Raw genomic sequence first — 26,597 nt, 5'->3', positions numbered from 1 at the left:
TGATATTTGGGCTACATTGTTTTTAGGACAGGGCAGAGTCAAGCACAAATTTCTACTCAAGTCATCACGTCCATTTAAAGTAAAACTAGTTGGTGCGTGTTTGAGTTCAACAATAACCTTATAAGAATTCAACACTTGTTTTAATGTATCCTGTATTTTCCCTCCAAGCACTACTAATTTAAATTATTTTTTAGACTATGGACCAATCTGCTGTTGTGGTTGTGGATAATCGTATGGATTTTTTAGCTACTTACATTCAGAAGTCTTTAAAACTCAAGTCGGAAAAATGGTCTCGTTTAATGTCTATCGAAGATTATAAAGCCACAGTTATGAAGTTTCTTGAAAGACCATATCCTAATTTGTTAGTGATTATACTTACACCTGCTGCGCAGTTAGTGCCTTCCAATGGGTTTCCCTTAGCGCAGTTTAAAACGAAGGGTGTATATTTCATTAAAAAGGAACCAGCTCCAGTATGTAAAACTTTTCCAGCTCATTCTGTGATAGTCGGAGATTTATCACCTAAAATTGTTGATCAACTAGCATCATTAGTTGACGAAGTAGGTCCAGTACCTTAAATTAGCAAAACACTTTCATGTTCATGCAGGTTTTAGTTCCACTGCTATCTAATCCACAAAATCATTGTCAATGGCCTGCAGTAATAGCAAAAGACGTTCACAAACATGTTCATAGTTTAAGAAACACTGTATACCAAGTAAAAGGGCAAGTTAACGGTCAGACTGTACTACCACTGCCAGTTGGGATAGAAAGAGTTAGCGAAGTGGAGAAAGCCCTAACAGAGAGCAACGGAGAAATTTGTGATTTATATCTGAAAAGCGGAATTGAAGGAGTGGTTATGAAATGGGCTTCTCAAATTAATGATGTTCTAGTCAACGACTCTTCTGACAAACTTGCCACTGCTGTTCCATCTTTAGGTGATCAAACCATCATGCTACTTAATGTGGTTTAGAACATTAATTTGTAGAAATTGAATTTTGGTGCCAGAGAATGAAGAACTTCCAGTACATTTTCCAACAACTTAGAGAACCACGTGTGAAAAGTATGGCATCTATTCTCGAAAAAACCAATAGTGCTTATTATGCATGTTTTAAAAATGTGTTCAAAAACGTTGTCATATCCTTAGCGCAAGCTCAAGACATTTACTTACATTTAACTCCTTTAAAAAAGCACGTAAGCCATTTAGAGGAAGTGGATTTCAGTGAAGTTATTCCGTTTTTGGCTCCTGTGATGCATGTCGTGTGTCTTATTTGGGCTTCCTGCAAGTCTTACGACCAGGTCAAGCTTATAACTTTATTGAAACAAATATGCAACCTCCTGATTCTAGAGGTTCAATTTCACAACTTCCATATACATTTATTACTTGTTTACTTAACGTTTTAGGCAAAAAAATTCTTAGACTCCTCCACACTATTTCATAGTGACATCGATGAAGCGATGCAACGTGTAGGACTCTGTATTAAAACCCTGAAACACTTTATCAGCCTATTCAAAATCTACAAACTCAACTTACCCAGATTCTTTAAAGAATCAGAACCTAACTTATGGAATTTTGACACTAATATGGTTTTTCAGCGCCTAATCTCATTTTTAGAAAGGCTTCAAACAATACAGTGGTTCTTCAACACAGTATTGGAATTCAGCAAGTTGGAAAAAGTTGAAATTGGGGGAATTAAAGGTCGAGCACTAAGTGCTAGAGTTTCAGCAGTTTTTGCTGAGTTTCAGCAATGTTACGCCACTTTTGCGGGTAGATCTTATGATGTCTTAGACCCTGATGATTTGTCCTTTATGGTAGACTTTCAACAATTTAAACAACGGATTTTCGAAATGGATATGAAGCTTTCAGCTATTTTATGCCAAGCTTTTGAGGACTGTTCCAATTTGGAAAGCATGTTTAAATTGATTTATATTTGCGGATGTTTACTTGAAAGACCTTTTATTAAGGAAGAGTTCAGTAAAAATTATATTTTGTTAGCTGATATGCTTGAATATGAAGCTAAACTAATTGAGGTTTATATTTACTATTCAAAGCTAGTTCTAGACTGTTTGGAATTCCTTTGCAGTGGTCATTTGAGGAACAAATGTCTCAAAAAAGAAAACATGGAGAGTTTATAGTGGATAGCTATGTACCTCCAGTTACTGGAACTTTACGATGGACTAGAAATCTGGAAGAACGTATTTGCATCATTAAATTTGGTTTTCTTAGTATACAAAATCCGTAAGTACCAGAACATACTTTCACATGTAATTATATCAAATTCAAAATACAGCTTGCAAGATAACCTGAAGTATAAAGAAATAATGCAAAAATTTGAACAGCTATTGACTCAACTACGCGAAATAGCCCAACAAGCTTTAACAAATTGGGCAGAAAATTTGCAGTCGCAAATTGAAAACAGTCTGAAAGTCAGCATTCTAATCCAAAACCCAAAATCTCGAGAGCTGCACTTAAATTTCAACCCACATTTATCAGCAATATTAAGGGAGGTTCACTATTTGAAACTTATGGAAGTTCCCAACATTCCTGAGGATGCCCTTAAACTAGCAGAAAAAAACGAAACATTCCGAACGTATTTAGTGAACTTAAACTCTACGATAACTTGGTACAACAAAATTCGCAGGACCACTAAACCTGTTGAGTTTGATTTAATAAAAAATGAAATCTGTCAAATTGACAAGATGGTTAATTTAGGTCAAAACAATTTAAACTGGAATTCTGAAGGTAAGAGACTGGTTTACGACACAAAAATGATTTTAAATTAATCTCACTCTGATTTTTCTACTTTTCTTATTGTAGACCTTTGGGACTATATAACCAACCTTCACAGTTTGGTTAAACACCTACAAGATAAACTTACAAAATGTCAAGAAAATTTAAATTCTATAAAGGCGGAATTAATACCATTTGCACGTAAACCATTATTCGAAAGAAAAGATGGAAAAAAAGATTTCCTTGGTCTGGAAGACCGACATGAGCGTTTAAGCAGACGATACAGCGAAATTAGAGAAGCGTACAACTCAATAATGAATTTACTTAACAGCAACATGGAATTATTTGATATGACTAATCAGTCTAACAAATCTGAGTGGATTAATTACGTAGATTTTGTTGATAAAATTGTACTTAATTATTTGTATCAAAGCCTTGGATGCAGGTTGGTTGTTTATAGTTTAACTTTTCAACTGATGAGCTAATGTCAAGAATGTTTCCAGTTTGGGTTATATAAACGAACACATGGACTTCACAAACGAACTCCCACCACTGTTTGAGGCTCAGCTACTTTTGCAAGAACCTGACATAGTCTTTGTCCCTTCTCTAGATCCTAAGGACCCTGAAGGATTCCACTGTCTAATCAACACATTAATAAAAGATATTATGGAGACTTCAGCCATAATTCCAAGATTATCTCCTAAAATGGCAGAGTCCTACAAAGATGAAATTGAACTAAACTTGGACATCCTGGATATCAAATCTGACATATTATTTAACGTTGAAAAAATCCTAGAAGATGCCTATGAGTTTTCAAGTGGCTTCCAACTTTACTCCTATTTATGGTTGGATGATAGAGATGAGTACTTGCAGCAAATTCTGGATTATGGGAGGCCTTTAACTTCTGATGAGCTGGATTTAGTGTTCACTAAAGATCCTTTAGCACCAGAAATGTGTGAACCCAAAATGGAAACTTTCAGAGAACAAATAGACAATTTTGAGACGTTATATTCTGAAGTTGAACATATCCAAGAAAAAGAAATTTTTAGCTCGTGGTTTCAACTTGACATTAAGCCGTTTAAACAGGCACTTCTTAACACTATTCGTAAATGGGGAGACATGTTTAAGCAGCACTTAGTCAGTACAGTCACCAACAGCCTTTGTGATTTAGGGCAGTTCATCAGATCTGCTGATGAAGGATTACAACAAACGGTTTACGAAGGCGATTACCAAGCTTTAGTGAACGTAATGGGGTTCTTACTTAACGTCAAAGAGCGCCAAAGCACTACAGATGAAATGTTCAACCCTCTGAGGGAAACTATAGAATTGCTAAAATTCTACGACCAAGATATTCCAGAAGAAGTCAACGTATATCTCCAAGAACTCCCAGAACAATGGAACAACACTAAGAAAATTGCCATTACAGTTAAACAACAATTAGCACCTTTGCAAGCAGCCGAAGTTACTTGCATCCGGAAGAAAATTCAGGAATTTGATTCTAAGATAGTCATCTACAGGGAAGTATTTAAGAAGTATGAGTTTTTCAAATACCGATGTCCTAGACCTTATGAAATGATTGATAAAGTTGATAAGGATATAGGAAAGCTAGAAAAGGAAATGAGGGACATACATGAGTCGGGATCATTGTTTGAGGTTGGAGTTCCAGAATTCAAGCTTCTTAAACAGTGCAGAAAAGACCTTAGACTTTTAAAGGTGAGTTTTTTTTATAGCCAAACTGAATGATTGTGTTATATTTTATGGGCAGCAATTGTGGGACTATGCCACCATCGTTCATACCTGCGTAAACGACTGGAAAACCACTCCCTGGAGAAAAATTGACGTAGAGAACATGGACATCGAATGCAAAAAGTTTGCTAAAGAAATCAGAATGCTAGATAAAGAAATGAGGAGTTGGAACACATATACTGGTCTAGAGGCCACAGTCAAAAATACTTTAACTTCGTTAAAAGCTGTGGGTGAACTCCAGAACCCAGCTATAAGAGAGAGACATTGGGATCAGCTTATGGTGTCTACAAAGGTACAAGTGTGTTTTGGCTGTTTCACTGTGTATATAGTGTACATAAGTGCAATTTTGTAAATAACGCAAATTCTTGCAGAATCTTGCTGCTATACCTCAAGAATTTAAAGTAAGTTGTATTTTTACATATGTTAATTTAGCTAATAGTCTCTAGATCTGAACATCCTGTAGTATTTAGCAGTCATTTGGCATGTGTAAAAATGAAACAAAATTGGCTTTTATAGGTCAAATTAATAATTTACACGTAATATTGTAAAACAGCAAAATTAGCCAGTTGATTTTGTAAACATATTGTATTGTTATTTTTGTGTAGAGTACAAGCACTAATTTTACGGAAAACTACATCTTTCAGACAAAAATCATCATGGACTTCAACACAACTCTAGCTGACCTTCTAGAGCTAAACCTTCATGAATGTGAAGAAGAAGTAAAAAACATAGTTGATAAAGCTGTGAAAGAAATGTCAATGGAGAAAGTTCTTAGAGATTTAAACTCTACATGGTCTTGTATGGAGTTTGACCATGAAATTCATCCTAGAACCGGCTGCACTTTGCTAAAAGCCAGTGAAGAACTCATCGAGACTTTAGAAGAAAATCAAGTGCAGCTTCAGAACCTTATTACGTCAAAGTTCATTGCACATTTTTTGGAAGAAGTTTCAAGCTGGCAGGCCAAGTTAGGTTTAGCTGATCAAGTGATAACGGTGTGGTTTGAAGTGCAGAGAACTTGGATGCACTTGGAGTCGATTTTTATGAGCTCGGAAGATATTAGGAATCAGTTGCCTGAAGATTCAGCACGTTTCGATGAAATTGATCGAGATTTTAAGGAATTAATGAAGGATATGGCTAAGGTGTCAAATGTGGTTGAATCTACAAATAAGCCTAAGCTATTAGAAGTTCTGGAAGAGCTTCAGAAAAATCTGACGTTATGTGAAAAGGCATTGGCAGTTTATCTGGAAACTAAAAGACTTGCCTTTCCTAGATTTTACTTTGTATCTTCTGCTGATCTTTTAGATATATTGTCTAATGGAAACCAACCTAAGCAAGTGGCTAAACATTTAACGAAATTGTTTGATTCTATAGCTCGCCTTAATTTTGAAACTGACGAAGAGGGTGGTTTGAGTAATGCAATTTTAGGGATGTATGCCAAAGATGGGGAATATGTTCGTTTTGATGACCCAACTGATTGTCTTGGACCTGTAAGTACAGTACTCAAACCACTTTACGTATGTATTTTTTATTATGTAATTTACAGGTAGAAGTTTGGTTAAATAAAGTGCAGTACTCCATGAGGTCAACTATCAAGCAAAATATAGGGGAGGGAGTGTTTTCGTATGAGGAGAAGCCTAGGGATCAGTGGTTGTTTGACTTTCCAGCTCAAGTTTCACTGTGTGGTACCCAAATTTGGTGGACTACTGAAGTAAACATAGCTTTTGCTAGACTAGAAGAGGGCTATGATAATGCAATTAGAGATTATTATAAGAAGCAAGTGTCTCAACTAAGCACTTTAATTTCATTATTACTTGGAGATTTAACTAAGGAAAACAGACAAAAAATCATGACAATTTGCACTATAGATGTCCACTCACGTGACGTAGTCAGTAAATTAATACAAAGCAAAGTTGAAAGTGCTTTGGCTTTTCAATGGGTCTCACAACTGAGGCATAGATGGTGTGAAGAAGCAAAACATTGTTATGCTAATATTTGCGATGCGCAATTTACCTATAGTTATGAGTATCTAGGCAATACTCCAAGATTGGTAATTACCCCACTAACTGACCGGTGTTATATCACTTTAACTCAGGTAATTTTTCCTATACTAACTTTTCAATGAACCAATTAAATGGTATTGCAGTCTCTACATTTAGTAATGGGTGGTGGTCCAGCTGGGCCAGCTGGAACAGGTAAAACCGAAACAACTAAAGACTTGGGACGTGCGTTAGGAATAATGGTGTACGTGTTCAATTGTTCGGAACAAATGGACTATAAATCCTGTGGAAATATTTATAAAGGGCTAGCCCAAACTGGAGCTTGGGGTTGTTTTGACGAGTTTAACAGAATTTCTGTGGAGGTTCTATCTGTAGTGGCTGTGCAAGTTAAATCCGTTTTGGATGCTATTAAAAACAAAAAAATTACCTTTGATTTCATGGGAGACATGATTAATTTAGTTCCTACTGTAGGAATTTTCATTACTATGAATCCTGGATATGCTGGAAGGACTGAGCTACCTGAAAACCTGAAAGCTTTATTTCGGTAATTTCCTTTTGTTTACTCTATTAGTTGTAAGGTGGGTATTTCTAGACCTTGTGCTATGGTAGTACCAGACTTTGAATTAATTTGTGAGATTATGCTAGTCGCAGAAGGTTTCCAAGATGCTAAAGTTCTTGCACGTAAATTTATCACCCTGTACACTTTATGCAAAGAACTTTTATCCAAGCAAGATCACTATGATTGGGGTTTAAGGGCCATTAAATCAGTTTTAGTAGTTGCAGGATCATTAAAGGTAGTATCACTATAAAAGCATTTAAAATCTACTTTTCTGACAATTATTTAGAGAGGCGATCCAGGTCGTCCAGAGGAAGAAGTCCTAATGAGAGCTCTAAGAGACTTTAATATTCCCAAAATTGTTACTGATGACACTCCAGTTTTTATGGGTCTAATTGGGGATCTGTTTCCTGCTTTGGAAGTTCCGCGAAAAAGAGATGTGGATTTTGAAAGAACTGTGAAACAGGCGGCTATTGATTTATTATTACAACCCGAAGATAATTTTATACTCAAAGTAAGATACAACCTACAAATCAATAAAAAACAATAATTTTAACAAAGACATTTTTATATAGGTTGTGCAACTAGAAGAACTACTCGAAGTACGTCATTCAGTGTTCATAGTTGGAAACGCTGGAACTGGAAAGACTCAAGTGTGGAAAACGTTGTTTCGAACTTATGGAAACATGAAGCGTAAGCCCATCTTCAATGATTTGAATCCTAAAGCTGTAACAAACGATGAGCTTTTCGGAATTATTAACCCTGCAACTAGAGAATGGAAAGATGGTTTGCTGTCAGTTTTGATGAGAGACCAAGCTAATTTAGCGGGTGAAAATCCTAAGTGGATTATCCTCGATGGTGACATAGACCCAATGTGGATTGAATCCTTGAATACTGTAATGGATGACAATAAAGTCCTTACTTTAGCTAGTAACGAAAGAATTGCTTTGACCCCAACTATGAGACTAATTTTTGAAATATCTAATTTGAGAACTGCAACTCCTGCTACAGTCTCAAGAGCCGGGATTTTGTACATCAACCCCCAAGACTTAGGGTGGAACCCTTTTGTGACCAGTTGGATTGAAACTAGAGACAATGGAGTTGAAAAATCAAACCTAATCATGCTGTTTGACAAGTACATCCCAGTTTGTTTAGACAATGTCAGAACTCGTTTTAAGAAAATCACTCCTATACCAGAAACTTCCCATATTTCAATGCTTTGTCATTTACTAGAGTGTGTATTAACACTTCAAAATACACCTCAAGACTGTCCCAAAGAGTGGTACGAGTTGTACTTTGCGTTTTGTTGCGTATGGGCGTTTGGTTCCGCGATGTTTCAAGAACAAAACACTGACTATAGAGTTGAATTTACCAAATGGTGGGTAAACGAGTTCAAAACTGTCAAATTCCCACTTCAAGGCACAGTGTTTGACTACTATATTGACGATGAAACTAAACAATTTGTATCTTGGAGCGAGAAACTTGGTAGATTTGAGTTGGATCCTGATGTTCCATTACAAGCTGTACTAGTCCATACCACTGAATCCATTAGAGTAAAATACTTCCTGGACATCTTAATGGAAAAACGTCGGCCTGTTATGCTAGTTGGTAATGCTGGTTGCGGAAAAACTGTTCTGGTTACCGAGAAACTTACCAGCATGTCCGAGACTCACGCTGTAACCAATATTCCTTTTAATTTTTATACGAGCTCCGAAATGTTACAGAAAATTATGGAGAAACCCTTGGAAAAAAAGGCTGGTAGAAACTATGGCCCGCCAGGAAATAAAACCATGATATATTTTATTGATGATATGAATATGCCTAAAGTTGATGGTTATGGAACTGTTCAGCCTCACACTTTGATCAGACAACACTTGGATTATAATCACTGGTATGACAGGAATAGGTTAACATTGAAGGATATTCATAATTGTCAGTACGTGTCTTGTATGAATCCAACTGCAGGAAGTTTTACGATAAATCCTAGGTTGCAAAGACATTTCTATGTTTTTGCAATTTGTTTTCCCGGAACTGATGCTCTAACCACTATATATCAAACGATTTTGAGTCAACACTTGACTAATTCTGAGTATAAGTTTCCTTCTGTGGTCACTAAACTTTCTGATAATATTGTAGCAGCTACTATAGTGCTACACCATAAAGTTTCCCAAGTTTTTCTTCCTACAGCCATAAAGTTTCATTATTTATTCAATTTACGGGATATATCTAATGTTTTCCAAGGATTACTTTTCAGTTCTACGGACTGTCTCTCTCAACCATCAGACTTAGTCAGATTGTGGATGCATGAATGTCAAAGGGTATACGGTGATAAGTTAACGGAAGAAAAAGATATTGACACATTCTTCAAGCTTCAGATGGATATTTTTAAAAAAAATTTTGAAGAAATTGACGAGGGTTTGGTTTTTGAAAAACCTAACATATACTGTCATTTTGCTGGTGGTATAGGGGAACCCAAATATATGCCTGTCACTAATTGGTCTACGTTAACAAAGCTTCTGAATGAAGCTATGGCAAGCTACAATGACTTAGTAGCAGCAATGAATCTAGTTCTATTCGAAGATGCCATGACGCATGTTTGTAAAATCAATAGGATACTTGAATCCCCCAGAGGCAGCTCCCTCTTAGTTGGGGTTGGTGGAAGTGGAAAGCAATCTTTAGCTCGTCTGGCAGCTTTTATTTCATCTTTGGAGGTTTCCCAAATTCAATTGAAAAAAGGTTATGGTGTTTTTGACTTGAAACAAGAACTCGCTTCTTTGTATTTGAAGTCCGGACTTAAAAACGTAGGGATAATGTTTCTAATGACCGATGCGCAAGTCCCTAACGAAAATTTTTTGGTACTTATCAATGATATGTTAGCTTCTGGTGAAGTTCCTGACATGTTTCCTGATGACGAAGTTGAAAATATTATAGCAGGAGTTCGTAACGAAGTTAAAGGAGCTGGTATGCTAGATACTCGAGAAAACTGTTGGAAGTTTTTCATAGATCGAGTGAGAAAACAATTGAAATTCGTCTTGTGCTTCTCTCCAGTAGGATCTACCTTAAGAATACGATCCAGAAAATTTCCCGGTATTATTAATTGTACTCAAATTAACTGGTTTCACGAGTGGCCACAGGAAGCTTTAGTTTCGGTTTCTCAAAGATTCCTTCAGGAATTGGATGTTTTACCTGAAGAACTTAGAGAGTCATCTGCAAGATTTATGGCTTACGCTCACACTTCTGTTAATACGACATCTAAAGTATACTTGCAAAATGAACGCAGATTCAACTATACAACCCCCAAATCTTACTTGGAACAAATCAACTTATATGCTAAATTGCTAAGAATGAAATCGCAGGAGCTCTCATCTAAAGTGGCCAGGCTTGAAAACGGTTTGGACAAACTCAAAACTACTTCATTCCAAGTAGAGGAATTGAAAAAAAAGTTGGCTATACAAGAGCTGGAGTTAAAAGAGAAAAACGATGCTGCCGATGCTCTCATTGAAATTGTAGGGATAGAAACTGAGAAGGTGTCTATAGAGAAAAAACTTGCTGATGAAGAAGAGGAACGAGTGGCAATGATCGCGGATGAAGTCAGTAAAAAGCAGAAAGATTGCGAGGAAGACTTGGTCAAGGCTGAACCGGCATTAATAGCAGCTCAAGAAGCTTTAAACACCTTAAACAAAGCTAATTTGACTGAATTAAAATCATTCGGTTCACCTCCGGGGGCTGTAACTAATGTCACAGCCGCTGTCATGGTTTTACTAGCACCCGCTGCAAAAATACCTAAAGATCGCAGCTGGAAAGCTGCAAAAATTGTAATGGCTAAAGTTGATGCATTCTTAGACGCTTTAATAAACTACGACAAAGAAAACATCCATCCAGAAATCATAAAAGCTATAGAGCCCTACTTGAAAGATGCTGAATTCGAACCTGAATTTGTAAGAAGCAAAAGTGCAGCAGCAGCTGGTTTATGTGCTTGGGTTATAAATATTATTAAATTCTACGAAGTGTATTGTGACGTAGAACCCAAGCGAAAAGCTTTGGCAGCTGCAAACGCTGAACTTGCTGCCGCGCAGGAGAAACTGAACTCTATAAAGCGGAAAGTAGCTTCTTTGGAGTCTCAGTTAGCAAAATTGACTGCTGACTTTGAGAAAGCTACAACTGAGAAGTTACTTTGTCAACAGGAAGCTGATGCCACTAATGCTACTATAGCGTTGGCTAATCGACTTGTAGGTGGACTGGCCAGTGAAAATGTTCGATGGGCTGAAACAGTCAATAAGTTTGTAGAGCGCTTCACTAAAAGTAGTTTTTGCTATTTGTAATGTTTTAGTTTTGTCGAAAATGGACGTATGATGCCTGGAGATGTGTTGTTGACTACAGCTTTCATCTCTTACGTTGGATGTTTTACCAAACAGTATAGACAAGATTTACTTCACAAAATGTGGCTGCCCTTTACCAAAACTCTAGATGTGAGTTCTTGAATGTAATATTGTCACCCTGAGTATTTTTACGTACAAATATTTTTGTAGCCCAAAATTCCTTTAACAGAAGGCATTGACGTTTTGGCTATGCTGACGGATGATACAATCATAGCAAAATGGCACAATGAAGGCTTACCTAGTGATAGAATGTCTACAGAAAATGCTACCATTTTAATTAATTCAGATCGTTGGCCTTTGATGATTGATCCTCAAGTAAGTTGCACTTTAAAAAAGAAAAAGCGTTAATTTTAATTTAGTTGCAAGGAATTAAATGGATCAAACAAAGATTTGGAGAAGATCTTAAGGTAATACGCCTAGGTCAAAAAGGCTACTTGGACGTTATTGAAAATGCCATAACCCAAGGGACTATAGTATTAGTAGAAAACATTGAGGAAACGGTTGACCCAGTCTTAGACCCTTTACTAGGGAGAAATTTAATAAAAAAAGGAAAGTAAGTATATTGATACCAAGTTGTTCAGTGCTTTGTTATATTTATTACTTTGTTTAGGGCAATTAAAATAGGTGATAAAGAAATTGAGTACAACTCCAACTTTCGTCTAATATTGCACACCAAATTGGCCAATCCTCATTACAAACCTGAGATGCAAGCTCAAGCCACTTTAATCAACTTTACAGTTACTAGGGACGGTTTAGAAGATCAGCTTTTAGCTGAAGTGGTCAAGGCTGAACGTCCTGATTTGGAAGAACTCAAAGCTGACTTAACCAAACAGCAAAATGACTTCAAAATAATGCTGAAGAGTTTAGAAGATGACTTATTATCTCGTTTATCTTCTGCTGGGGAAAATTTACTAGGTGACACCACTTTGGTAGAAAACTTGGAAACTACCAAGAGAACTGCAGCTGACATTGAAAAAAAAGTAGCCGAGGCTAAAATAACTTCTGTTGAAATAGACCAAGCAAGAGAGTATTATAGGCCTGCAGCATCCAGGGCTAGTTTGCTTTATTTTATTCTAAACGATCTAAACACGATTAATCCGATTTACCAATTTTCTTTAAAGGCACGATATGCATGTGGACACTTGTGTGCTTGATTAATTAGTTAGGTAATTGCAGGCTTTCAACGTCGTGTTCCAAAAAGCTATCGCCAAAGCTGAACCATCTGACGTAGTTGCTGTTAGAGTTAACAATCTCATAGACTGCATTTCCTTTTCAGTATTTCAATACACTACTAGAGGCTTATTTGAAAGCGACAAGTTAATTTTTGCTTCTCAAATGACTTTCCAGGTTAAAAATCAGCCCAAGCTATTTAAGTTTTGTCTGAAAAATCGGTTGTAGATTTTACTAATCACAGAAGAAATCCTAGCGCAAGATCTCGATTTTTTACTGAGATTTCCCATTAAACCTCATGTGACCAGCCCAGTTGACTTTCTGTCAAATACATGCTGGGGAGGTATTTGTAGTTTAGCTGCTAGAGATGAGTTCCGAAATTTGGATAGAGACATAGAAACTTCTCCTAAAAGGTGGAAAAAACTGATCGAATGCGAATGTCCAGAAAGAGAGAAGTTTCCACAGGAGTGGAAAAGCAAAACTGCTTTGCAACGACTGTGTATGATGAGAGCTCTTAGACCCGATAGGATGCTTTATGCAATGATGTAACTACTTCATAAAGTTCAAACCTTAATTTAACTTATGTGCTTCGTTTGCAGAGCTTTTATAGAGGAAAAACTTGGAGCCAAATATGTAGGTAATAAAACAATGGAGTTTGCAAAATCTTACGAAGAAACCAGCCCCTCCACTCCGATTTTCTTTATATTATCACCGGGTGTTAATCCTTTAAAAGACGTGGAAGATTTGGGAGAAAAACTAGGATTTACTTTGGAAAAGCAAAACTTTCACAATGTCTCCTTAGGACAAGGTCAGGAAGCCGTGGCAGAAAAAGCCATGGAAATAGCTGCCAAACAAGGACATTGGGTGGTACTCCAGAACATTCATTTAGTGAAAAAATGGCTTCCAACTTTAGAAAAACATCTGGAAAAACATGCTGATGCTTCACACATAAATTACAGGGTCTTTATGAGTGCTGAACCAGCTTCAACACCTTCAGGACACATCATTCCACAAGTAATGTTCACTTAATTAGGTACATAGTCTTAACTGACTTAATTTAATAAACTATAGGGAATCTTGGAGTCATCCATAAAAATTACCAACGAACCTCCAACCGGAATGCAAGCCAATCTACATAAAGCATTATCAAATTTCAACCAGGAAACTTTGGAACAATGCGGAAAAGAAGCCGAATTTAAAGTGATTCTATTCTCTTTGTGTTACTTTCATGCTGTAGTTGCAGAAAGAAGAAAGTTTGGACCCCAGGGCTGGAATAAGATGTATCCCTTCAATGTGGGGGACCTTACCATAAGCGTTTTTGTTCTATTTAATTATCTAGAGGCTAATAGTAAAGTGCCTTGGGAAGATTTGAGATACCTGTTCGGGGAAATTATGTATGGGGGACATATAACCGATGATTGGGACCGGAGATTGTGTAATACGTATTTGGAGGAAATTTTGCAACCAGATTTGGTAAAAACAATATTATTTCAGTCGTAGCTGATCATACTTTAACATACATCTTTTGACTCACTTATTATTTTTTTTTAACAGGTCGATGGAGAATTAATGCTAGCTCCAGGTTTTCCAGCTCCCCCTAATACAGATTATCCAGGTTATCACAACTATATTGACGAAGCTCTGCCTCCGGAATCTCCATATTTATATGGGCTGCATCCTAATGCGGAAATTGGATTCTTAACTACCACGGCTGATAAATTGTTTAGAACAGTTTTTGAGATGCAACCCAGAGATGCTGGGGCATCTGGAGGATCTACAGTAACACGAGAAGAAAAGGTCAGGAATTATATATTTGTCTTGTTTCGGTATAACATTGCTATCGAATTATTTGCACGTAAAGCAGAATTCGATAGCAGTTTATTTTTCCGAATGTCTGATAAGTTTATGCTAAACTGAATATCATAATAAATATTAAATCAATTCTTAAGGTGAAGCAAATGGTAGATGAAATGCTTGAAAAACTTCCGGAAGATTTCAACATGTTGGAAATAATGGGGAAAGTTGAAGAACGTACTCCGTACGTCATAGTTGCCTTTCAGGAATGCGAAAGAATGAATTTACTAACAGGAAAAATGAAGCAAACTCTGAAAGAGCTTGAGCTGGGCCTGAAAGGTGAATTGACCATCACTTCAGACATGGAAGATCTAGAAAATGCTATTTTCCTGGATCAGGTCCCGCCAGTATGGGCTCAAAGAGCGTATCCTTCTTTATTAGGATTGACATCATGGTTTGCAGATTTGCTTTTAAGAATTCGAGAGCTAGAGACTTGGTCCACTGACTTTGTGGTAAGCCCCGCCCCCAATGACTTGTTTTGTTATAATATTTTTAATGTCAACAATTGAAAGCTTCCAGCCTCAGTGTGGTTGGGAGGATTTTTCAATCCTCAATCTCTTTTGACCGCTATAATGCAAAGCACTGCAAGGCGAAACGAGTTACCTCTTGATAAAATGTGTCTACAGTGTGATGTTACTAAGAAACAGAAGGATGAATTTACGTGAGTTAATACTTGAATTTGAAATTGTTTACATGTCATGCAACATACACAATAAATTAGGAGTGCACCCAGAGATGGAGCTTACGTCCACGGCCTCCACATGGAAGGAGCTCGCTGGGATATTCAAGCTGGAATTATAATGGATTCTAAGCTGAAAGAATTGTACCCACCTATGCCCGTTATTAATATAAAAGCTATTACTCAAGATAAACAAGATTTAAGAAACATGTATGAATGTCCAGTTTACAAAACTAAAACTCGCGGTCCAACTTTTGTGTGGACTTTTAATCTAAAAACCAAAGACAAACCTGCTAAGTGGACTTTAGCTGGCGTGGCACTGCTTCTACAGGTGTAGTAATAAAATTCCAATTTTGCTAAACATTATGCAGCATATATTTAAATTACATTTAAAGATAAAAATTATACATCGGCCAGGTTTTTTACATATATACGTCTAGAACTACATAAGATAAATAGCAAAAATTATTTAAAGACTTATTCGACTTTGCAGATCTGTTTTATAACACAATGTAAAGTTACTTTTTAATTAAATTTAAACGTATTATGTTCATACAAAAAAAAAATAGACTCATACAAAAAAAAACAGTAATTACTAACTTGTCATATATATTAAGAAATTACTACTTAAATAAACAACAGAAAATATAATGAGTTTTATTTAAAATCTACTATCGATAAGTTACATTCCCTCCTAACTGTTTAAGCTCATCATATTAATTTTTTGGTGCGGTTTTCTTAGGTCTAACTTGAGGCTAGTTAATACTTAAATACAGCTCTAATTTAGTGTTTTCAAACCACCCAAATTACTAACGTTATCATCAGAATACTGATACACTCATCATGGAAATGGTGATTTGATGAATGAGCAGCCTATATATTGCAAAACACCGGTCATATGCTCTTCCAGAAAAAACAATATGGAAAATGTTAGGCAGTACCTCAGGAGTTAAAAAAGTATGGTGTTCTAAAAGCACCCCAGGTGTAATAAGCCTCATGAGACGCTGCAAAACATCAATTCATTCAGATAAACTGAAACTATTACCGAATTTGATTTAATTAAACACATCTCTGGTCACCTTGTATTTTTTACTAGAGAAAACACTGCATGTTAAATGAAGTAAGTAAGAAAAAGCTACGAGAGAATGTAAACTAGACTATTTGGCATTGAGAACTGGACATGCTATTACGAATAAAGGGGGTTTGAAACTCCATGCCACTGTCAAACTATTTGTATATACTCGTATATATAAATATTAAAAATTGTCTCAATTAAACTATGATATATTTTATTTCCAATTATTAATGTTCTATATTACATTCTCAGATAATTTCTTAAAATTGACTGATAATGTAATAGAACTTGGTTGCAACTCATTCTCCAACAATAATTTACTTTTACTGAGAATCTAAGCGAATAATAATATTAATGGCATTTTGATCGATCGCAATAAAGTAATGTATTGATTAAAGAGTATTATTTTGTTTTGTTTAAAAAAAAATAAATAAAAAGACAATCTACAGCTATTACACGACGATTCACAGGTAAACTCTTTTATCAATTTTTTACATACTTTTTTTGGTTACAAGGGGGAACTTATTGTCTATTACTTTTAGCCACACTTAACAATCGTTAGTGCAATAAATTAGAACCTCGACAGAAGCGCGGAACTTAACATAATTCACAGAAGTGCTAATAAGTTTTCTTTGTTAACGAATCTGCGATCAAAAAGTAATACTTTTGACCAAGATTATATAATGATAAACTTTCTTTCAAAGTAGTCTTTGTCTCAAAAATTCAACAACGAATATTTTACAGATGGTTTTCCAATATTAATTACACAGCTATAGTAACTGGAATGTAGGTTACCAAATTTAATTAAAATCCTCTTCAAAATTGATCAGCTAAGAGCTCGCAAATTTCTACTGACACACTTTCTTTACTCGAACGTACTGTCAAACGGTACATCTGTCAAAACTTTCAATTAATTAAAAGTATTCAGAATATACCAAAAAACTTACCTGAGCATTTTTATTGGGTTCCAAACGAAGCAAACACCCAACTTGCTGGTTCCTCATATGGATTATTCCAGCGCATACAAAATTATCAGGATTGGGATCAATACCATCCAAAAGTTGCATTCCGAATCCGATCATTTTAGTTCTTGCAGCTTGCAAATCCATTGGTTGAGAAGCTTTAAAGATTTTTTGAGATCTTTGTTGATTGGTACTGAAATACGCAACTCGGATTGTAAAAGTGTACCGAAAAGTAGATTAAGGCTTAAGAAGTTGTACTTACTTTCCCAAATTCTTCCATCTAGCAAAGAAACTCTCACCGTTCATTTCGGTTGGTTCAAAAAATTTGTTTAAAGTTAATGGAAGTTTGATGGTAATTTTTTGAGGCATACCATTGTACATAAAGCTAACTGCTATACTTGGAGAATCTGAACAAAACCCACAAAAAGTAGTAACAAGTAAAGTAAGTTTAAATTTTAAAATCAACCTGTAAAATCGTCAATACATTCCGCATTAATCATTTGCTGAATTTGAGCGCCAGCTTCCAAAACAAGCTCAACAGGTTTCATTTGTATACTGAGTTTTGAAGACTGTTCATCATTCCATATAAGTGTAGGAACAAAGTTTTGAAGTGAGGTGGTTGTTTTATTTCCATAAAACAAGCTCAAACGCCCCAAGTTCTGACGGAATTCACTTTTAACTCCAATCTGAATTAAGTCATTCTCATATAACACCCCATTATTTTTACAGACAAATCTAAAAGTAATTACAGTCTGATTGTAACTTTTGAGAAATTGGAAAAAATCCTTACTTTTTAGGATCAATAATTGAAGAGTTTTGTGCGGTCACATTATTCGGTTTGCTGTAAATATCGCCCAAAACATCCAGCAAAACTCCAGTATTACTGGAGTTGTGAGGCTGAGATGTTGGTGGTGTTGACAATCCTAGTAGATCAGCTTGGTTGGTGCTACTGAAACTACTATCAAGTTTGCTGTAAACATGCAACATGAATGCATTTTAACTAACTTACCTGGCATTCAATTCATTTGTATGATTAAATGTAGCAACCGGGGTAGGACTTTTATTGTCTTTAATATCATTCTCAGGTACCCTTCCAGGTTTCTTTTTCTTTAAAACAGCCAAAATTGAACTTTCTCTTTCAGGAAACGCAGGCATTTCTTCTAGGACTGTTGCCAACACATCTGAGCTAGCAATAACGCTAAGTTGCAAGTATTCTGAAGCTCTCTGCTGAAGTTCAGCATCTGCTGATCTAAGGTTACTGTCTTGCTTGAAAACGTCTTGAATTTGTGTTTTGATTTCCGGGAATAAGTTGATAAATTTAATGTAGGTGGAGAGCAAGAGAGCGCGGGTCATTGGGGAACAAAGATGGTATTTAGAGTGTAAAAGTTGGAATTGTACGGCTGGTGATGATCGCTGATCGCCTGAAATTTGTTTTACTTTTAGTTTTAGCTACATTTTCGGTTTGTTTTGTTAGACAAACCTGCAATCAAGTTGCCAAATTCCCCTAAAATGTATCCTCCCACTTTGACCATATTCTCATGACAGGCAGGTGCTTGCAAAGCTTCAAACACAGTTTTAGCAGCGTAACCTTGGACTTCATCTCTGTTAATAACTATTTGGATCACTCTGTACCAAACTTCTTCAGAAACATAGTCTCCAGCGATTCTGATCAAGTTCAAAATTACATCAACGTACCAAGTGTAATCAGTAGCGTATTTTTCAGCAAGAATAGCCACTTTTAACACCATTTCCTCTCTGATGGAATAATCCGCAGTTTCCAAGTAATTCAACATTTCTTGGACAATTTCTTCAGCATTGCTTTTATCACACATGGCATAAAGCAAATCAACCGCTTGCTGCCTCACTGATACATCTTTCTCCATTTTCATTGATAAGATTACAACTTCTTGATGCTTTTTAACTGCCTCATGTGAGAATTCTGATGTAGCTAAATGGCACATTGACTCCAAGGCTAAATACCTCAAGTTTGTTTCTCTATTACTCAAAAACTGTCCCAACTGATTACAAGCCCTTACCAACAAGTTAGCTTCACTACAATTTTTGTTACGTTACTCTTAAAACTAAACAGGATTGAAGTTTAGAATAATCATACCTGTCATTGTGAATTATAAGACTAATAGCTTCAAAAAGAACAGCATTTTTAGCATTTGAATGTTGAACTTTTTTGGACTTGGGAGGTTCCTGTGCTTTATTCAAAATAGTTTCCAAGCATTCATTTAGTCTACCTCTAACACCAGGATCTTCAGCTAATGAAATAACTCACATTAACTTTTAACAATGGACAATAACAACAATGGATTACCTGGTGGGGTGTAATTTTGCAAGAGTCGAAGCAGTTTCACAGAAAGCCAAGGTGCAGGAACAAAATAATATGTATAATCTTGTAGATCTGTGTAACTAGCTGTCACAATCTATAAAATTCCTACAATTAATCCAACTGTAACTACCTTCCTCTTGGAAAAAACTCACTCTACTGAGTCTGGAAACAGCAAGTGCCACACATCCTTTGTACTCATCTGGGTTCTTTTTCACTAAAGCATCTATAAGGCTTGTGGCAGCCGTTACAACACCCATGTGCTGATCATTAAGTAAATGTATGATACGGGAAGTCCATTCCCCGCCCGGAATAATATCTTGAGAAGTGCGAAATAGTCTTAACAAGCATAATGCTGCGCTTTGCTTTACTACGTCCATAGTATCACTGTGATAGCATTCGAGTTTATTTTTAATGATTGATTTTATTTTCTTTGTAAAACTCACCCAGAAACTAGCAATTTTGGAATGTCATTACCAAACGCCTCGGCCATTTCCCGGCTGCCAATATTGGCAATACATTGCAATGCCAAATTTACATGAATCGGATTTCGAGACGCCAAATCATTTTTTATACTCTGGATGATGAGTTTGATAAGCTCACTGTTTGTGTTTACTAGTACTGATATAAAGAGATAACCCTACAAAGAAAAGTCGCTTTTCTATACTACAAATTGTTTTTAAGTATACTTTTCATATAGAAGTTAATTTACACACATAAAAGTTCAATACAAGTTTTTTAAACAAATTTATTATCATACATTGATAATTATTAAAAATAGGAAAATTTTTTGGACGGAAGTTCTACATTCTAAATCTTGAGTAATTAACAACAATCTAGAAACAGCTAAATGTGACAGTCATGGTAACTTAATTCCCCATTTCTAATGTTAAAGAATTATTAATCCTGAAGATGATTTTTTCAGAATTCTTCAAGTGGTAGTTCAGGGGGGTCTCTTGATTTGCGCTAACTGCCGCGTTGATGTTTTTGCATTATTTTCAATAGTGCCTAGAATTACTAATCCTTCTAGTTCTCTGTCTCTGTTTGCAACATAAGTTGCTCGCATTCCTTTATCAAACGACCGCTGTTGATAAGCTTGTTTGGCAACCGCTCATAGTATAAATTGCTTGCAGCCTCAACATTTTTATCAGATTTTATGAAACACACTACCATATCCCATTTTTCATAGTTCTCAAACTTCATTGTGAATAAATTACACCCGAAAATTTATTAAAGGTACACAACTAATGCATTTACAAAATCAGTGTTTGACAACTGTCAGAAAAAAACTTGCGGCCATTTTCGTTCCCATTTATGGCATCAGTCAGCGCCCACTTGTTCAAAATATTTAAGGGCATATATATTAAAGAAGGCGTGGCCAAAATATCAACTGTCATATGTCGTTGCAAAGGTAATTTGATGCCCGTCTTAAATATGTAAAAATATAGGGTACGCCATTAAAAAAAAAAACAAATTTTGGTTTGTATCTCAAATATACCAGTGGATTCAACAAAAAAACTTTTTCCAAAAATAAGAAATAACGCACGTGGGAAAAACTAGAGGGCAAGAACGAACAGCGCAGATTTTGAAAAAGACCCTGTATCAGTGAAACGGTGTGGCACATAAACAAACGATTTTGACCATTAACTTTGTCATCAAATTTGAGCGTCAGTCCGACCTCAGTTTTTTTTATCTCTTTTAGAAAATGGTGTTTACATTTAAAAACATCCAATTTGGCCCACCCTGTACATTTTATAGTTGTGTGTTGTTATTTAATATGTTTAGAAAAACATTCTGGCAGTTGAAAATGTTTAGGTCTTTTTAGTCACAACAAACATTTGTAGTTATAATGTATAAAGGTAATGAGATGTATCATATGGAATATTAGTCTATACCATTACTGAACATTAATTCTTACCTCCCCTTAAAACCCTCTACAACAGTATAAAACCATCTATCCACTTACAATGTTGCAAATGTATTCTAAGAACTAATTTGTATGTATAACCTGTTTAGATGCAACATAAATACCATTACATTCATAATATTACATCCTTAGAAAACATAAATGAAAAAGATTTGTCTTGAGTGATATATTTTATGAAAAGATATATTTTTTATAACTATTAGTCAAACCTTTGTGCATTACAAAACTATACATAATTAATATGGGCAACTTACTATTTGCTTTTCTGAGTATTTGTTAGAGGACAACAAGTTAACAGCTTCCATGTGTCCAAAATCAATGTCATGACCCAGAAGAAAAATAAAGAGTAACTTGCATACATATTTTTTCTTCTGATATCCATCTAGAGTTTTATCACCTTTGAATTTGCTACGTATATTGGCTAATTCCTTGTTTATTCTTTTTATTTCAGCCTCCTTACTTTTGCCTGCAAGTCATAAAATTGATAACAGTCTTATGACATATTTTAAAGCTTGCTGGGTAATAATACTACAAACAGACATTACATGACTGAAACCTCTACTCACAAATGTTAGTTAATTACATAAGCTTCAAAAGGTTTAAGAAAATGAGGATTAAGAAGTTCTGAGGGTGTTAAAAGGCTACTTACAGTTTCTGATGTCTGATATGAAAACTGCCAAGCCACGCATGCCATCACCTCGGACGGCTGGCATGATCTGTCTGTAAGCCTACAGAATATCTTCACCAAAACTAAAATAATTATAATTTCACTGATTTTCGGAGAAAACAAACAATTATCAGTATAAATGTTATAATAACTTAATGAGAACCTCCCCCTATATTGATAGCGGTTTGACAGAACATAATATTTATACTATTTATAGGAATAGCAGGAAACTTACAGTTACACTCAACCTGGAAATTATTGTATACGTGGTATTGGTTTGTAAAAAGCTATTCTAAAAACTATAACGTGCCGAAATGTTTCTATTATTTAGAACATTCGCTAAAAATTGTTGGAATCGGATTCGGAAACGAAGTGAATGACAATTTACTTGACAACAAGCAACCGGAACCTTGTCGTGTCGTCGTCGTCACTTCTTGTTCTTAGTAAACAACAGTTGACGATTGACAGATAAGTCAATATTTGGCATCTCTAGTTCTGTTTTGGCATTTATGAACTAGACTAAAACGTGAACGTACTACCAGTCAGTTACGACAGGTTACAGTAGACCAGCATCTATAAAGGGAAGGGAATTCTCTGGTTCTTTCTGCCAACCCCTTAACCGTTAACGTTAATTTTCTAATGCTGAATGCCACCTCTACGGTTTCATAAAAGCTCAATGATTTTAATTCCTTCTTGGCACCATCTATCCATCTGCCTTTAAAGTAGTGATTAAAAATAGGGTTTGTGTTTTGTCAATGTGGTGATCTGTGGTCAATGTAGAGAATGATCCGAGGGTACTACCATTTCATTTACCACATGGCACGTACTACTAGCACTTTTATATTACAAACAAGGTATTACGCATACCACTACACCAAAGTTTAATGCCATTGAACTAATTTGGACACAAGCAAAGGGATATTGACAACCACATCGGAAGAGATGGTCATTCAGATGAAAATATTTTGGCAATGTGGACGGAACCTATATCAAATTAACTCTAGAAAAGCTGTATTTATCATACTAAAAAAGTAATAAGTTAGTGCTATACCAAAACTATTTAGTGAGGACGTGCAACCCTTAATTGATAATATAAACAATGATTTATCATATAGTGATTCAAGTGACTTTGATTGAGCGGTCTGTTTTAATAATATAATCCCTTTTCCTTATTTTTCTAAGATTTACTATGATGAAAACATTATTGTAAAATGTAAATATATATACAATATATAAATGTAATAAATAGGTCATCATAGTGTCAGGATATTCAGTCTTAAAAATCTTTTGTAGTACCAGCATTATGGTCTACTTTTTTATTCTACTTAAAACTCAATAGGGATCAATACAAACTTCTTACTGATCAATAAAAACTTTATTAGTACGTAAATAACAGTCTAAAAATATTGGCTAATACTGTACCATTGTCCTGGACTATTAGGACCTCACTTGACATTCTTCAGCCCAGTTCTCAGGTAAAACATTTTTGTACCCTTCCTTAAAAGTACTAATTGTGCAGGGAGAGCTACAATTTGGCAGTAATTGTTCTTGTTGATCCCCTTTCCAGCTATCCCAGTAAAACACCTTAAAAACTACAGATTAGCACCCTAATTAAGATTCAAAGTAACTTACATGAATGGAGCTATCTTCATATAACTCAAATACGAGTGAAGCTCCCAATTCAGGTTTTAAAGTGTCTAATAAATTTAGTGCGCGCATAACGTGTACTATAGTCAAATCATGTCCAGCATAAGTGTTTATTATGGGACTTTCTTCTGTACTATTAATTGCAGTTTCCATTGAGTTTATCACTGTCTTTAAAAAGAAACCTACAATGTAGTGGTGAGTATAGGAGAAAAATTTCAGAAATAATAATTTTGAAATATTGCTGTACCTCCTTTCATTTTTTTCATGTACTCTGTTTCAGAATAAATAGCTAAATTTTGAGCAGCTATAACCCTCATTTGAGCCAATAAGGTGTCATTCACCCAATAAGGCAATGACATATTTTTCATTTGGTAGATTTCTAATGTATTATACAATGACTCTACATCTTCAATGTCATTTATAACCTTCCCTGTGTGTTCTGTAAGATATTTGTACAGTTCTGCATAATCTATATTGTATTGACTGACTTTTGAAGAGTTTTGTACTTCCAGAAACTCTTTGTCATACTCGGTGCAGTTACTTTTCATAGCTAACAACTAAAAGTTATTTGAATTATGCTAAGCTGTTAAAAAAAAAACATTATTTAATTCCTTACATTATCAGCTTCTCTTGGCAAGTAATGAATTGGAATAGGCTGCCACAATAAATCTGGATTCCAAATTTGAGTGTTTTGAGGTGGGAAAAGCCCAGCTCCTAGAAGTTCAGCACTCATGAGGCACCTGTCCAAAGCACTGCTTGAAAAATTCACATCTAGAGGCCAGTAATATTTAGGAACAACTACACTGTAATGTTGTCTTAAATTTTGACCCAGTGTGTACATTTGTAATTTCCCAGTCTGTAATTAGTTAAAATTAATATCATCTCATTGCAACTCATTATTGTTTTCATTACATTAGTCAACTGGCCTAAGCCACCATCCCATTTAAAATTCTTATGGGGATCGGTAGGAAAACTGCTAGTAGGAGAACGTTCTCCATGTCTAAATAGCTACAAAGTGGGTCAAATCTTAATTATCAAACTGATTAGTTAACTTACGACATGGATTTGCCTAGGAACCTGGGTACCCCCAGTTAAAGCACATAATACGAGAATTAATATCCACATTTTCAAATTAAAACACACCCATTTTATTTGTCTGTGATAATTTCATTACTGTATTTGCAAAATGATAAGTTATGTTTAAGGAGTTGATTAAATGAAAGATAACCAAACAAAAAACAATAAATTGACTGTTGTCAAGGCAACCACCAAGGATTCTACATGGTTAGGCCACACTTCATTGTTGTTCGTGTAATTATGGTCGCCTACTTATGGTACAGCCCAATACATAATTTTCACATTTTTTGTTGAGTTTTGGGAATATGGTAGCTTCAACAGATCCACCAAAATTTATAAAGTGGAATATGAGAACTTCTGGTCTAGGGTATGGAGCACTTAATCTAGGGAGAAGTAAACATTAGGAAGATTGAATGAGGTTAATGAACCAGAATATGCAGGAAATTTATCAAAGAAAAATGCTATAAACGTGAAAAATAATAAAAATTTGTTGTAAATAACAATATGTAATACAATGTAATTAAAAACAATTACAAAACTAACTGGCTGCTTGAGCATGTCTGAATTTAGCTAGAGCATCTGCTTTAGACATAATTCCTATGTCCTTTTCTACATAACGAAAGACTGGGGGCATAACTTCTATAACTTCCTGTAATAAAACAGTTATATCAATACTTTAGTGAAACATATAAGCAGAAAAATGTACCTCATTTAGTAAAGGACTAATTTCCTTCCAAGAAAATGCATATAAGTTAGTTTTGGCATTTAGAGGCCCAAAATCAAGTATAACAGGTTTGTCTGAGTAAGACAGAACTACGTCAAACACAACTAAAAAATGTGTTAATTATAAATTAGAATATCACATTTCAGCATACCTACAATGCTTTCTAGGGAATTTTAAATGTACAAAATCTTCAAAAAAATTTTGAAGTTTTTGTATAATTTCAAGCCCTTCTTCTAAGAAATGTGGATAGAAAGTCGGGTAATCTCTACAAGTGATTCCTAAAATAATAATTACATAGCCAATATAAAGATACAATATAAAAATCATATTTCTTACCTCTTAGTAAATTATTAATTACAATGCACCTAAACTCAGCAGCAGGGTGGATACTAACCCACTTTCTCAAAGCCAAACAAAAAGGCACACCCTGAATAGTTTCAAAATCCTTTTGTATTATACTTGACACCTGTAGAAATAGTCTTATATCCTCAATAGACTCAGCTTTTAGCATAAACCCTATACTGAACATATTAGCATCCTACAACCAACTTTATCATAAAAATACAGTCATCAGATTAAATAAATTGTTTACCAGAGGGGCATGCCAATTGTTCTTGACAAAAACTGCTTTACCCAACACATTAAATGCATTTATTAATTTTGTCCTAAAATCTTTTGGGATAGGAGGTTCTTCATAGTCACTGTCCTCATCAGAATCATCCTGAACCTGTTTGTACTGGAAGAATTTTAAAACTTCAACAGGAAGCTCTATAATCACAGTTTTAGGAGTCACACTTTTGAAATTTTGGTACCATGATGTAATTGAAAAATCCTTAAAATCTTGAGTTACCTGGAAATTAAGGTTAGGTAAAATGTATGTGGTGTTAGGTATTCTCAAACATTACCAACATCCTTTAAAATTGTTATAATTCAGTAAAAAATGAAGAAATTAACAGTGTAAACATTTATTCACTATGATTAGTTAGTAGACAATTCATACTCTCACACCATGTAAACCATGTTCCCAAAACAAAAACAAACCAGTTGACAATAAGCAGTTGTGCAGGCAACCAACCG

General features: G+C 35.3%; 4 protein-coding genes across 6 annotated transcripts; 1 reads left to right on the top strand and 3 right to left on the bottom strand.

The window, feature by feature from the left end:
* The first annotated feature begins 202 nt into the window (after positions 1–202).
* Dhc93AB (Dynein heavy chain at 93AB) lies at positions 203–15,443 on the top strand. Its single transcript, XM_081994425.1, has 28 exons — positions 203–557; positions 605–932; positions 983–1,344; positions 1,399–2,025; positions 2,079–2,233; positions 2,286–2,737; positions 2,813–3,170; positions 3,229–4,438; positions 4,491–4,763; positions 4,843–4,872; positions 5,116–5,958; positions 6,015–6,563; positions 6,615–7,012; positions 7,061–7,262; positions 7,314–7,538; positions 7,600–11,303; positions 11,355–11,493; positions 11,554–11,718; positions 11,763–11,956; positions 12,014–12,524; positions 12,580–12,750; positions 12,802–13,118; positions 13,173–13,587; positions 13,645–14,046; positions 14,128–14,370; positions 14,523–14,879; positions 14,940–15,088; positions 15,149–15,443. The coding sequence occupies exons 1-28, from the start codon at positions 234–236 to the stop codon at positions 15,441–15,443; spliced, it is 13,398 nt and encodes a 4,465-aa protein (XP_081850551.1). The 5' UTR covers positions 203–233.
* A 14-nt stretch (positions 15,444–15,457) lies between these two features.
* On the bottom strand, positions 15,458–22,497 carry AP-2alpha (adaptor protein complex 2, subunit alpha). 2 transcript variants are annotated; one of them, XM_081994408.1, is made up of 14 exons: positions 22,308–22,497; positions 22,055–22,155; positions 21,660–21,871; positions 19,925–20,118; positions 19,634–19,865; positions 19,467–19,575; positions 19,257–19,410; positions 18,624–19,195; positions 18,153–18,564; positions 17,934–18,101; positions 17,610–17,878; positions 17,406–17,550; positions 17,129–17,336; positions 15,458–17,075 (listed from the first exon to the last, which is right to left on the bottom strand). In XM_081994408.1, the coding sequence occupies exons 2-14, from the start codon at positions 22,116–22,118 to the stop codon at positions 16,998–17,000; spliced, it is 2,817 nt and encodes a 938-aa protein (XP_081850534.1). In that variant the 5' UTR covers positions 22,119–22,155; positions 22,308–22,497; the 3' UTR covers positions 15,458–16,997. The 2 variants fall into 2 exon arrangements, with proteins under 2 accessions (XP_081850534.1, XP_081850535.1); XM_081994409.1 differs by having other exon boundaries at positions 17,934–18,098; positions 22,308–22,496.
* A 928-nt stretch (positions 22,498–23,425) lies between these two features.
* LOC145739086 (lysosomal acid phosphatase-like) lies at positions 23,426–24,937 on the bottom strand. Of its 2 annotated transcripts, none has more exons than XM_081994420.1 (6): positions 24,776–24,937; positions 24,632–24,727; positions 24,336–24,575; positions 23,967–24,276; positions 23,705–23,901; positions 23,426–23,656 (listed from the first exon to the last, which is right to left on the bottom strand). In XM_081994420.1, the coding sequence occupies exons 1-6, from the start codon at positions 24,842–24,844 to the stop codon at positions 23,510–23,512; spliced, it is 1,059 nt and encodes a 352-aa protein (XP_081850546.1). In that variant the 5' UTR covers positions 24,845–24,937; the 3' UTR covers positions 23,426–23,509. The 2 variants fall into 2 exon arrangements, with proteins under 2 accessions (XP_081850546.1, XP_081850547.1); XM_081994421.1 differs by having other exon boundaries at positions 24,632–24,719; positions 24,776–24,899.
* Positions 24,938–25,266: 329 nt separating this feature from the next.
* Positions 25,267–26,583, bottom strand: LOC145739088 (translation initiation factor eIF2 assembly protein-like). Its single transcript, XM_081994424.1, has 6 exons — positions 26,426–26,583; positions 26,113–26,370; positions 25,857–26,058; positions 25,676–25,798; positions 25,503–25,624; positions 25,267–25,445 (listed from the first exon to the last, which is right to left on the bottom strand). The coding sequence occupies exons 1-6, from the start codon at positions 26,429–26,431 to the stop codon at positions 25,335–25,337; spliced, it is 822 nt and encodes a 273-aa protein (XP_081850550.1). The 5' UTR covers positions 26,432–26,583; the 3' UTR covers positions 25,267–25,334.
* Between the last annotated feature and the right edge of the window lie 14 nt (positions 26,584–26,597).

Source organism: Ips typographus, linkage group LG16 (assembly GCF_016097725.1).
Source record: "Ips typographus isolate SLU linkage group LG16, UJ_Ityp_2.0, whole genome shotgun sequence".
In the NCBI taxonomy this organism is placed as follows: Eukaryota; Metazoa; Arthropoda; class Insecta; order Coleoptera; family Curculionidae; genus Ips; species Ips typographus.
Note: the sequence above shows the minus strand (reverse complement) of the source record. Positions and strands in the feature narration are given on the sequence as shown.